Genomic DNA, 13,506 nt, shown 5'->3' with positions numbered 1-13,506 from the left:
ACATTTCTAGTCCTTTAACAATATCTAAATCATTTGTTTTAAATCATTCCCTTTCTGTAGACATCAAGAGCAATGTGTATCTTTACCAGATAACAGCAGCTTAAAAGTGAGAACTTGACAGAAATTAAAATCCATCTGTAAGGGCCTGTGAGATCAGTAGCTTCCACATATCAGGATTTAGTAAGTTCTGAAAATTCTGCCTGAATCCTGACAGGTTACATATGAGCACTGAACAAATAGCCATCTTCCACCTTCAGGCCCTCATTGCTATCATTTAATCCTCAAGTCAACTGCTTTGAGAAAAGAACTATCGTCCACATTAAATAGATGAGAAAACCAAGGCTTAGAAAGATTTGGTAAAATTTCCCCAGTCATACAGCTAGAAAAACAACATAGGCAATATTGAAACTAGATCCACTTGCTTCCAAAATCTTTATTACTTCATTTTATTCTTTTAGAGGCTAGAAACTTCCAATTGGATAATGTATAGAATTTCCAGAGAATAAATAATATGTCTAACAAAAATGGCCTTATCTTTATAGTAATATTATGAATTAGAGATAATCTATTCAATGGGTGACATATTTACAAATCAACAAAAATATATCATTGGGAAAATTACTGAATGGTTTTTCATAAATTATAAATTATATTTTTTGTTAGCTTAATGAGATATAATTCATACACAATAAAATTCATGGATTTTTGGTGTACAGTTTGATTAGTTTTACAAATCAATATGATCATGTACCCATCCTCAAAATGAGGATACAGAACATTTCTATCACCTGAAAGCACCCCCATGCTGCTTTATAGTCAACCCTTTCCTGCATCTCTGGTTCCTGATAACCACTGATCTGCTTTCTGTCATTATTGTTTTGCCTTTTCTAAAATTTCATATGTATGAAATCATATGATATTTAGGTTTTTTTGGGGGAATATGTTTCTGTATCACTTAGTATACAGTTTTCTCTGCATGTATTAGCAGTTCCTTTCTTTTTCTTACTGAGTACTACTATTCCATTGTATGGTTGTACCATAGTTCATCCTCTTGACTGTTAATGGGCATTTGGGTTGTTTCTGGTTTTTGGCTATTACATTTAAAACTGTTAAGAACATACATGTGCAAATTTTGTGAGAATATAATTCTTCCTTTCTCTTGCATAAGTATATAGGAGTAGAATTTGTGCATCATAAGAAAAGTTTATGTTTAACTCTATAAGAAATTGCCAAAGTGTTTGCGACAATGGCTCTTCTATTGCATTCCCTTTAGCAATGCATGAGAGTTCCAATTGATCCCATCCTCATCAGCATTTAGTATTATCAGTCTTTTCAATTTTAGCCACTCTATTTGGTTTATAGGAACAACTGGAGAGCGAGAGAGACCATGCAACCCAGGGTTCCAGCATGAGAAAAGAAAGCCTCAAAAGTGCTGGCTGTAAAAATTTGTGGGGGTTACAGCAGCAGGAGAAACTCCCAGCCTCACAGGAGAGTTTGTTGGAGAGACCCACAGAGTCTTAGAGCACACACAAACCCATCAACCTGGGCATCAGTACCAGAAGAGCCCAGTTTGCTTGTGGGTAGTGGGGGAAGTGATTGAAAGCTGGCAAGAGCCAAGCAAATGGCATTGTTCCCTCACTGATCCCCTCTCCCACATACAGCACCGCAATGCAGTGACATGGGTTGCCTGCCCTTGTTAGCACCTAAGACTTCACCCCTCAGAATGTAACAAAAGTGCCAAGACAAAGAAATATAGCACAAATGGAAGAACAGATCAAAACTGCAGGAAAATATACAACTAAGTGATGAAGAGATAGCCAACGTATTAGACCCAGCGTTCAAAACACTGGTAATTAGGATGCTCACAGAAATGGTTATGCATGGCCACAAATTAGAGGAAAACATGAAGGCTATGCAAAGTAAAATAAAGAAAAATACTTAGAGAAACAACAGTGAAGGGAAGGAAATTAGGACTCATATAAAAAATTTGAGCAGAAGGGAGAAATAAGCATTCAACCAGAACAGAATGAAAACAAGAGTTCAAAAAAATGAGGAGAGGCTTAGGAACCTCTGGGACAACTTTAACATTCCAACATCCAAATCATAGGGGAGCCAGAACTGGGAGAGGAAGAGCAAGAAATTGAAAACTTATTTGAAAAAAATAATGAAGGAGAACTTCCCCAATCTGGCAAATGAAATAGACCTCTAGGAAGTCCAAGAAGCTCATAGAATCCCAAAGAAGTTGGACTCAAGAAAGCATACACCAAGGCACATCATAATTAAGTTACTCAAGATTAAAGATAAGGAGAGAATCTTAAAAGCAGCAAGAGCAAAGGAGACAGTTACCTACAAAGGAGTTCCCATAAGACTATCGGCTGATTACTCAGGAGAAGCCTTACAGGCAAGAAGGGGCTGGAAAGAAGTATTCAAAGTTATGAAATATAAGGACCTACATTCAAGATTACTCTATCCAGCAAAGCTATCATTTAGAATGGAAGTGAAGATAAAGTGCTTCCCAGGTAAGATAAAGTTAAAGGAGTTCATCATCACCAAGCCCTTACTGTATGAAATGTTAAAGGGAGTTATCTAAGAAAAAGAAGATCAAAACTATGAACAGTAAAATGACAACAAACTCACAACTATCAACAACTGAACTTAAAAAACAAACACCCCCCCACACACACACCAAAAACAAACTAAGCAAACAACTAGAACCAGAACAAAATCAGAGAAATGGAGATCCCATGGAGGGTTATCAGTGGGGAGAGGAAGTGGGGAGAAAAAGGGATAAAGGTACTGAGAATAAGAAGCATAAATGGTAGATACAAAATAGACATGGTGAGCTTAAGAATAGTGTAAGAAATGGAGAAGCCAAAGAACTTATAGATATGACCCATGGACATGAACTACGGTGGGGGAGTGCCAGTGGGAGTGATGGGATAGGAAGTACAGGGAAGGGGAGAATAAAGGGGAGAAAAAAAATGGGACAAATGTAATAGCATAATCAATAAAATATACTTGAAAAATCATCAAATAATTCTGCAGCTTTCTTTTCCTTCCCCCTTTTTCTTTTAACTTGACATGTCTTGAAGATCTCTCACAGGGGAATGTAGGCTCCACCTCTTCCTGTTGGCTGCTGCATAATGTAGCATGGTACAGACTGTTACATTTAGGCAACCTTAGAGTAAAGATGACAAAGTTTCCACCTCAAGAACATCTGCTGGCTTTAAATTGTGGCTTCACCACTTAGTACATGCATCACCTTGGGCACATTGCTTAGTTTCCCTGTACCCTAGTTTTCTCATTTGTGCCCTGGTTCTTTTACCTGTAAAAAGTGTGAGCTTGTTGAAGTTATCCACTTCAATAAATCAACAAGATGTGTTTATAATGCAAACACCATCACCAGGGCTTGACACACAAAGGGACACAGTTTAAGTTCCATTAAAACATTTCTTTTCTAATTTTTTCTTTTTTAAAAAATAAACAGTGACCACAGAGATCGGAGAAGGGAGCGAGCGCCGGTGCCGGAAGGAAGGCCCTCGGGGAAGGCGGCGAAGCAACATGGCGGCCACCAAGAGGAAACAGCGTGGGGGCCTGGCAGTTCCAGAGAAGAGGCCGAAAAAAACCGAAAAGGGTGCCAAGCCGCCATCTAAGCAGCGCGACAAGGCAGAGGAAGCAGAGGAAGAAGACAGAGACCGCATCCCAGGCCCCATTTGCAAGGGTAGGTGGAAAAATAAAGAACGGATTCTCATCTTTTCTTTCAGAGGAATACATTTCTGAACAAGACATTTAATGGAGGACTTGAGAAGGTTGATGCCTCATTCCAAAGCAGATGCTAAAATGGATCGTAAAGATAAGTTATTTGTGATTAATGAGGTTTGTGAAATGAAAAACTGCAATAAATGTATCTACTTTGAAGCTAAGAAGAAACAGGATCTCTGTATGTGGCTTTCAAATTCACCTCATGGACCATCTGCTAAATTTCTAGTTCAAAATATTCATACCCTGGCTGAACTAAAGCTGACTGGAAACTGTTTGAAAGGCTCTCGGCCCCTTTTGTCTTTTGACCCTGCTTTTGATGAATTACCACATTACGCTTTGTTAAAAGAACTCTTAATTCAGATCTTTAGTACACCACGGTATCATCCCAAAAGCCAACCATTTGTGGGCCACGTGTTTACTTTCACTGTTTTGGGTAATAGGATATGGTTTCGGAACTTTCAGATCATAGAAGAAGATGCAGCTCTTGTAGAAACAGGACCTCTTTTTGTCTTAAATCTCATAAAGATTTTCCAGGGAAGTTTTGGAGGACCAACTTTATATGAAAATCCTCACTACCTGTCACCAAACACTCATCGGCGTATCATAAGATCTATGACAGCAAAATACAAAGAGAAGCAGCAAGTTAAAGAGGTGCAGAAACTGAGGAAGAAAGAACCAAAGACGATTCTTCCACATGATCCCACTGCAGATGTCTTTGTTACACCAGCTGAGGAAAAGCCGATAGAAATACAGTGGGTAAAACCAGAGCCAAAAGTCGATTTGAAAGCAAGAAAGAAGAGGGTTTACAAAAGGCAAAGAAAAATGAAACAGATGAACAGCAGGAATGCAAAATGAATAACTGGATAACTAATTTTTCAGTTATTTTATATTTATTTTGTATGCAATGTGTAAATACTTTTATTATTCAGGACTGTCTTACATCTAATTAGTGTGGCATTTAAAAGAAAAAATTAAAATCTTGCAGCTTCAGTGCTATGTTTTTCTAAATAAAATATCAGAACGCATCAAAAAAATAGTTATGTAATAATTGGAAGCTAGGTAAATTTATTTTTTAAAAAAATTATAATTGCATTTTTTACATTACTTTTTAGTCCCCTTATACCCTCCTCCCTCCCCAGCAATCACCACTCTGTTGTCCAACAGCCTTTTTCCTGTTTTTGCTCAATCCCTCAACCCCCAATCTAAAATTTTCTTTTCAATGGAAAAAGAATTCTAAGTAGATATAGTTGAAATATATGCTATAAAAATTCCTAGGCTTAAGAAATTATATTTCATTTGGTTCCTGGAAATTTCTCCTTATGTCCTACTAAGCTATAGACAGAATATCAGTTGATTCCAATGATTCTTTATTTCACCTTGGCATGTCTTTTATCAGAAATCATACAGAAACTTTTTAATTTATGGGCCTTTATTGCAATCCTTAATTCACCCTGAGTAGTCTATTATTAAGTGTTCTAGAGGTTCTTACTGTCCCTTATCAGAGAATTGTATCTCGGTGCAATTCATCTGTAGTCATTCTTCACAGAGAAAATCTTTCATATTACCTTTTTTTCCATCACATGATGACTCTTGAATACATCATTATTCTACAATAAGCTTATAAACTATTATCATTAGGCAATTTTTTAATATAATCTGATTTTATAAACTGTTTCTTTTTATTATTGTTAGAGGGAAACCAGTAAATGCATCTGTCTGTTTGCATCCATCATGATAACAGTAATAGAGAAACTAAGTAAGGCTATCTTTCTGAGCCACGAATATACTAGATTTTTAATGAGCCCAGACTGTGACATTCATGTGCATATAGGTAAGCACAAGGCCCCTCTATAATGAGTCACAGTTGCCACCCATAATGGCATCTTAATTGGTAATGCGGAGTTATAAAAATGTCTTAAGCTGGACTTTTATTTTCTTTGCAGAATTGAGTTTTAAAATGGTAAAATAAAGTGTTTTTTTAAATGAAGAAAAAGCCAGTGTGGATCTATGCTTCAGTACGTGAAATGATAACCCTAAGTAATTGGTCCTTGCTACCCAGCATGCTCTGGTCATTTCTCCCATCACCTTGCTTACCTATTCTTAGAGAATGTATGTTTTTCTTTCTAATTAATTCTTTAGGTGAGTGGGACATACAGCATTCCTAAAATGTAATAATATGGAATATTAACAACATCCAGTGTCCACAGAGATCTGGCTATGTACTAGGCGCTGTTCTCATACTTTACCTGGCTTAGCTCATCTAATCTTTCTACCTCTTATGAAGGAGGTAGACTCCTCCTTTTATCATCATTTTTTATCATCATTTTGCAATTGAGAGAATGGGTAAAGCACAAAGAAGTTAAGTGACTTGCCCAAGATGACACACCTATTGGCTGTCTTGCTCCAGAGTCCCTATTCTTCACCAGTATACCAAACTACGTCCTGTGTTTGACTCTCAATGAGTTATAGTGTGTGCAATGTTAAGGTCACTGGAATGGAGTTAGAGTGGGATGTATTAGGAGAATACTTATATTGGTGTGATACTGGACTGGGTAAATTCTGATGTGCATCCTGTCTCTAAATTTCTATGATTCCAAGGATTAAGATAGCTTAATGGAATTTTATGATCTTTACAAGATCTACTTTTTAAAGGAACACAATTTAACATTCTACCTCATGCTCAGGAATCTCAGAAGAGTTGAGTTTTCTTTCTTGATTGGTGTGTATTACATTTCTCTTATTGTTGAACACATATATGACAGAGAGGAAAATGGACTTTCAGGAAGTTTGTTGCATTTTCCTTTTAGACCAAGTGAAGGACACCTAGGATGTCACAGCTCATGGATTTACACACACTGTATATTAGAACTTAGCTCAAGTTACCAAGAATTCTAATATTAAATGTCTTTCCCTTTCACCATATTATTTGCTTAAAGCCACTATATGGTACACCAAATTACTAGATTGCAATTACAACATAAACAAATTGAAGAATAATTATAAAGGCTTATGTAATATAGCACTATCGTGTATTACACAACAGATAGAAAAACTAAACACAATAATAAATCTATGATGAGGGACCATTTTGTGGGATCCTTTTCCGCAAAGCTACAGCTAGACCTTTGGAGGTCATCTGCATCTGAGTCTCTGTAATTTTATGTTAGAATAGAAAGAATGCTGGAGGAATCAGGATGGCGGAGAAGTGAGAGGAAGTCACACTGACTTCCTCCCGGACAAACCTGGAATTAAAACTAAATTGTGGAGAAATCATCTGGAATGAACAAATGAACAATAGTGAGAGAGGAGCCTTTTAACCTTGGAGACAGAAGAATCAGCTTTAGCACAATCTAACTGGTAAGGAGTGCGGTACTTGAGAAGATGGGCAGGAAGCCCACAGGCAGCAGCACCAGAAACATATTGAATCAACCAGTTGGATCCCTCTGAGAAGAGTGGGGTCTAAACCATAAGTGGGTATCTCCAGCCTACAGCACGAGAGCCCAAAAAGTACACAGATAACAACTAACTGCAAAAAGCATCAGGGTTGCTCTGTGCTAAAGACAGGTAGCTGGAGAAACAAAGAGCCATTTAAAGGACCAATATATAAGTTTTTTTTTTTTAAATTTACTTACTTTTAAAATACATTTGTCTCTGCCTCCCCCCCACCACTTTCCCTTGCCCCCTCCCTTCTTCCCTCCCTCAGCTCTTCCCCTTTGGTTTTGTCCATGAGTCCTTGCTATATGTTCCTTGACTTTCCCCTACCCTTCCCTTTACCTGCCCCCCCCTTCCCTCTTGTCATTCTTGATTCCTTTTCCTTTCAGTGTTGCTGGTCATATTTCCCTTGCATCTTCGCATTGTTGCTTAGGTTCCGCTTATAGGTGAGATCATATGGTATTTGTCTTTCGCCCCCTGGTTTATTTCACTTAGCATGATGCTCTCCAGTTCCATCCATGCTATCGCGAAGTTCAGTAGTTCTTTTTTTCTTTCTGCTGCGTAGTATTCCATTGTGTATATGTACCATGATTTTTTGATCCAATCATCTACTAATGGGCATTTAGGTTGCTTCCAACACTTGGCTATTGTAAATTGTGCTGCTATGAACATTGGGGTGCATAGGTTCTTTTGTATTGGCGTTTTGGTGTTCTTAGGGTATAGTCCCAGCAGGACAATCACTGGATCAAAAGGCAGTTCCATTTTCAGCTTTTTGAGGAAATTCCACACTGCGTTCCATAGTGGCTGCACCAGTCTGCATTCCCACCAACAGTGTACTAGGGTTCCCTTTTCTCCACAGCCTTGCCAGCACCTGTTGCTTGTGGATCTGTTTATGATGGCCATTCTGACCGGTGTGAGGTGGTACCTCATGGTGGTTTTGATCTGCATTTCTCTGATGGCTAGTGATGCTGAGCATCCTTTCAAATGCCTCTGGGCCCTCTGTATCTCCTCCTTAGAAAAGCATCTGCCCAGGTCCTTTGCCCATTTTTTGATTGGATCGTTTGTCTTCTTAGAGTGGAGTCAAGTGAGTTCTTTATATATCTTGGAGATCAAACCTTTATCTGATGTATCATTAGCAAATATATTTTCCCATACGGTTGGCTCCCTTTTCATTTTGCTGATGTTTTCTTTCACTGTGCAGAAGCTTCTTATTTTGATGAGGTCCCACTTGTTTATTCTTTCCTTTATGTCCCTTGCTTTAGGAGACATATGAGTGAAAAAATGGCTGCATGGGATATCTGAGAGTTTCCTGCCAATGTTCTCCTCTAGGACTTTGATGGTGTTGTGACTTATATTTAAGTCTTTTATCCATCTTGAGTTTATTTTTGTGTATGGTGTCAGCTGATGATCCAATTTCAATTTTTTGCATGTAGCCGTCCAGCTCTCCCAACACCGTTTGTTGAAGAGGCTGTTATTGCTCCATTTTATGCTTCTGTCCCCTTTGTCAAATATTAGATGTCTGTAGAGACCTGGGCTTATTTCTGGGCTTTCTATTCTGTTCCACTAGTCTATGGGTCTGTTCTTGTGCCAGTACCAGATTGTTTTGAGTATAGTGGCTTTGTAGTAGAGTTTGATGTCCGGTATTGTGTTCCCTCCTACTTTGTGTTTCTTTCTCAAAATTGCTGAAGCTATTCGGGGTCGTTTATGGTTCCATATAAATTTTTGAAATGTCTGTTCTATTTCTGTGAAATACGTCATTGGTATATTAATAAGGATTTCATTGAATCTATAAATTGCTTTGGGTACTATGGATATTTTGAGGATATTAATTCTTCCAATCCATGAGCACGGTATATGCTTCCATTTATTTGTGTCTTCCTTAATTTCTTTTTTGAATGTTGTATAGTTTTATGCATACAGGTCTTTTGTGTCTTTGGTTAAATTTATGCTTAGGTACTTTATTTTTTCTCTTGCTATATCGAATGGTATTTTTTCCTTGATTTCTTCTTCTTCTATTGCATTGCTGGTGTACAAAAATGCCTTTGATTTCTGAATGTTGACTTTGTATTCTGCTGTTTTCCCAAATTCACTTATTAGGTTGAGGAGTTTTTTGGTAGAGTCTACAGGATTCTCTATGTACACTATCATGTCGTCTGCAAACAATGATAGCTTTACTTCCTCCTTTCCTATTTGGATGCCTTTTATCTCTTTCTCTTGTTTGACTGCTGTGGCTAGGACTTCCAATACAATGTTGAAAAGAAGCGGTGAGAGCGGACATCCTTGTCGTGTTCCCGATTTTAGTGGGAAAGCTGTCAGTTTTTGCCCATTGAGTATGATATTAGCTGTAGGTTTTTCATATATGGCCCTTATTACGTTGAGGAATGCCCCATTTATTCCCATTTTGCTGAGTGTTTTGATCATAAATGGGTGCTGTACCTTGTCAAATGCTTTTTCTGCATCTATTGAGATGATCATGTGGTATTTGTCTTTTCTTTTATTTATGTGATGTATCACATTTACTGATTTGCGTATATTGAACCATCCCTGCATCCCTGGGATGAATCCCACTTGATAATGGTGTATAATCTTTTGAATGTATTGCTGGATGCAGTTTACCAATATTTTGTTGAGGATTTTAGCATCTATGTTCATCGGTGAAATTGGCCTGTAGTTTTCTTTCTTTGTAGGGTCTTTATCTGGTTTTGGGATTAGGGTGATGCTGGCCTCATAGAAGGAGTCTGGGAGTCTTCCCTCCTCTTGGATTTTTGGAATAGTATGAGAAGGACAGGGGTTAGCCCTTCCTTAAATGTTTTGTGAAATTCTCCTGGGAAACCGTCTGGCCCTGGGCTTTTGTGTGCTGGGAGTTTCTTGATTATTGCTTCAATTTCCCCCGCTGTTATTGGTCTGTTCAAGCTTTCTGTTTCTTCCTCCTTCAGTGTTGGAAGATTATACTTTTCTAAAAATTTGTCCATTTCATCAAGATTTTCAAATTTCTTGGCATATAATTGTTCATAATAGTTTTTGATGATCATTTGTATTTCTGTGGTATCAGTTGTTATTTCTCCTCTTTCATTTCTGATATTAATTTGGGTCCTCTCCCTTTTTTCTTGATGAGTCTCGTTAAAGGCTTGTCAATTTTATGTATTTTTTCAAACCACCAGCTTCTGGATTGGTTGATCCTCTGAATTGTTCTTTTTGTCTCTATGTCATTCAGTTCTGCTCTAATCATGACTATTTCCTTCCTTCCAGTTGTTCTGGGAGTTATTTGTTGTTTCTCCAGTTCTTGAAGTTGTCGTGTTAGGTCTCTTATTTGAAATGTTTCTGTCTTTTTTAGGTAAGTCTGTATTCCTATGAACTTCCCTCTCAGGACCGCCTTTGCTGTGTCCCATAGGTTTTGGACAGTTGTCTGTTCATTTTCATTTGTTTCCAGAAACTTTTTGATTTCTTCTCTTATCTCATTATTGACCGATTCATTGTTTAATAGTGTACTGTTCAGTCTCCATGAGTTTGCAAGTTTTTGAAGTTTCTCTTGGAGGTTGATTTCGAGTTTCAAGGCCTTGTGGTCTGAGAAAAGGTTTGGTATTATTTCAATTTTCCTGAATTTGCTGAGGCTTGCTTTGTGTCCTATCATGTGGTCTATCTTTGAAAAACTGCCATGAGCATTTGAAAAGAATGTGTATTTTTCTTCTTTGGGATGTAAGGTTCTATATATGTCAGTTAAGTCTCTTTGATTCAGTGTGCCATTCAGCGCCACGATATGTTTATTAATTTTTTGTTTGGAAGATCTGTCCATTTTTGACAGTGGGGTGTTGAAATCCCCTACTATCAGTGTGTTGCTGTCTATATCTTTTTTGAAGTCATCCAACAATTTCCTTATAAACTTGGGGGCTCCTATATTGAGAGCATATAAGTTTCCAATGTTGATGTCTTCTTGATAGATTCGTCCTTTAGTATTATAAAGTGCCCCTCTGGGTCTCTCTTTATGGCCTTTGTTTTGAAATCTACTTTGTCTGATACAAGTATGGCAACGCCAGCCTTTTTCTCATGTCTATTTTCTTGGAATATTATTTTCCATCCCTTTACTTTCAATCTGTGTAGGTCTCTTGCTCTGCGGTGGGTCTCTTGTAGGCAGCATATGTGTGGGTCATGTTTTCTTATCCATTCAGCTACCCTGTGTCTTTTGATTGGGGCATTTAGTCCATTCACATTGAGAGATATTACTGATAGAAACTTACTCATCTTTTCTCTTTGTACCTGTGTTCCTCTCTGTCTCATTCTTTACCTTCATCTGTTTAAACCAGTCCCCTTAGCATATCATGAAGTGCTGGTTTGGTAGAGATGTATTCTTTTAGCCTTCTTTTGTCTGGGAAAGTCCATATTTCTCTTTCTATTTTAATGGAGAGCCTAGCTGGGTAGAGCAGCCTTGGCTGTAGGCCCTTGCTTTTCATGGCTTGGAATATTTGTTGCCATTCCCTTCTGGCTTGTAGTGTTTCTGTTGAGAATTCAGCGCCTAGGTGTATCGGAGCCCCCTTGTATGTTACTTTCTCCTTTTCCCCTGCTGTCTTTTGGGTTCTCTCTTTGTCTTTGACAGTTGCCATTTTAATGATGATGTATCTTGGAGTGGACCTCCTTGAGTCCCTCTTGAGTGGCGTCCTCTGTGTCTCCTGGATCCATGAGAGCCTTTTTCTCCTCTAATTATGGAAATTTTCCATCATTTCTTTTTTGAGGATGTTCTCTATCACTTCCTCCTTTTCTTCTGCTTCTGGTATCCCTATTATGCCAATATTTTGCGTTTCAGGTTGTCCTGCATTTCCCTAAGTTCCTCTTCATTCTTTTTGAGTCTTTTTTCCATTTCTTGCTCTTTCTGGGAGCTTTTTTCTACCTTATCTTCCATCTCCCTGATTCGATCCTCGGCTTCATCCAGCGTTCTGTGGATTCCTTTTACTGTGTTCTTCAATTCAGAAATGGTATTCTTCATATCCTCTTGTGTCTTCTTGATAGTGTCTATGTCTTTTTCCAGGTTGATATAGTTTGTTGTAAGTTCCTGATAGTTTCTCATAGTTCTCTTTGAGCTGGCTGAGCTCATTGAGCTTCCTTAGAACCATTTTTTGAATTCAATATCTGATAGTTCCCTTGCCTCTATTTTATTTAGCTCTCTCTGTGGGGAGTCCGCTTTTCCACTCGTTTGGTGGTAACTTCTTTTTCTTCCCATTTTTGTGAGAGTCTGTTAAGTAATATACTTATTTATTTATTTTTGCTTCTGCTTCAGTTGGGCTGTCTAGGTTTCCTGACTTTTTGGATTAATCTTCTATGGTAGTAGGTGGGCCTTTGATTTATTTATTTATATTATTTATTTATTTATTTCCTTTATTTTTCTTTCTGGGCCATTCTCTGATGATGTCAGTTGTTGACCGAAATGGCCTTGGGCTGTTCGTTTTAGCTTTCCAGGAGTCTACTGTCTGTGTCTGACTCCTGCTTTCGATAGCTGTGTGACCCTTTCGGTCAGAGATCCACTATTTTTGTGGATCGCTCTCCACTCTCCTGCCAGCTCCTAGATCACGCTTCCTGGTGCCGCAGTATCCTCCTCAATCTTGCACTCGCCCATGTGTGCCCAGCCCAGGGGTCTTCTTTGTTACCTCGCATACTCATGTGGCCCCTCAGGCTGGCGGGCACCCTGTCACTGGTCCGTTTAAGGTCTTCTATTGTGTGCTCTCCCTGCTTTTGGCTCTTTGGATGCGTTCCTTGCCCTCGCCAATGTAGACTACGGAAATGGGAGGAAGTCAGCTCTAGGACTCTCAGGTTAATCCTGTCTCCAGTCTCTCCTCCAGAGACTCTGGGCAGCTCTGTGACCCCTTCAGCCCAGGATCCACTCTTTCTGTGGACTGCTCTGCACTCCCAGCCCTCACCGGTTGATTTAAACCTGCCCTTGCCGATCTCCGCACTCTCTCACAGGCCCCTTCGGTGCCAACCTGTGGGAGGCCTTGCCAGCCTGTGTGAGCCCTTGTCTGCTTGCTTGGGTCCACACACACACTTGCCAAACCTCGCCGACCACTCGGCGCAAGTGTGCTTGCCTGCACTGGGTCATTTTGGACTGTCTATTGTGTGCTTTTGGGCTTTTGGCTCTTTGGGGGTGTGTCCTGCTCCCACACAATGGAGACTAGGGAAAGGAGAAGGAGTCAGGACTCCCGGATTCCTCCTCCCATTTTTTCCCCAATGCCTCTGTCTCCAGTCTCTCCTCAAGGCTCTCAGTGCAGCTGTGACCCCTTTGGCCAGGGATCCTCTATTTCTTACAGCTTGTCTGCACTTAGCCCC

General features: G+C 39.1%; 1 protein-coding gene across 1 annotated transcript; it reads left to right on the top strand.

Moving 5' to 3' along the window:
* The first annotated feature begins 3,561 nt into the window (after positions 1–3,561).
* Positions 3,562–4,682, top strand: LOC129070097 (ribosome biogenesis protein BRX1 homolog). The gene is given in 1 exon segment (XM_054572895.1): positions 3,562–4,682. A coding segment is annotated over 1 exon segment (1,056 nt). The 3' UTR covers positions 4,618–4,682.
* Positions 4,683–13,506: the final 8,824 nt, after the last annotated feature.

This window comes from Pteronotus mesoamericanus, unplaced genomic scaffold (genome assembly GCF_021234165.1).
Source record: "Pteronotus mesoamericanus isolate MK-2021 breed Mesoamerican mustached bat unplaced genomic scaffold, CSHL_Meso_final contig_245, whole genome shotgun sequence".
NCBI lineage: Eukaryota > Metazoa > Chordata > Mammalia > Chiroptera > Mormoopidae > Pteronotus > Pteronotus mesoamericanus.
Note: the sequence above shows the minus strand (reverse complement) of the source record. Positions and strands in the feature narration are given on the sequence as shown.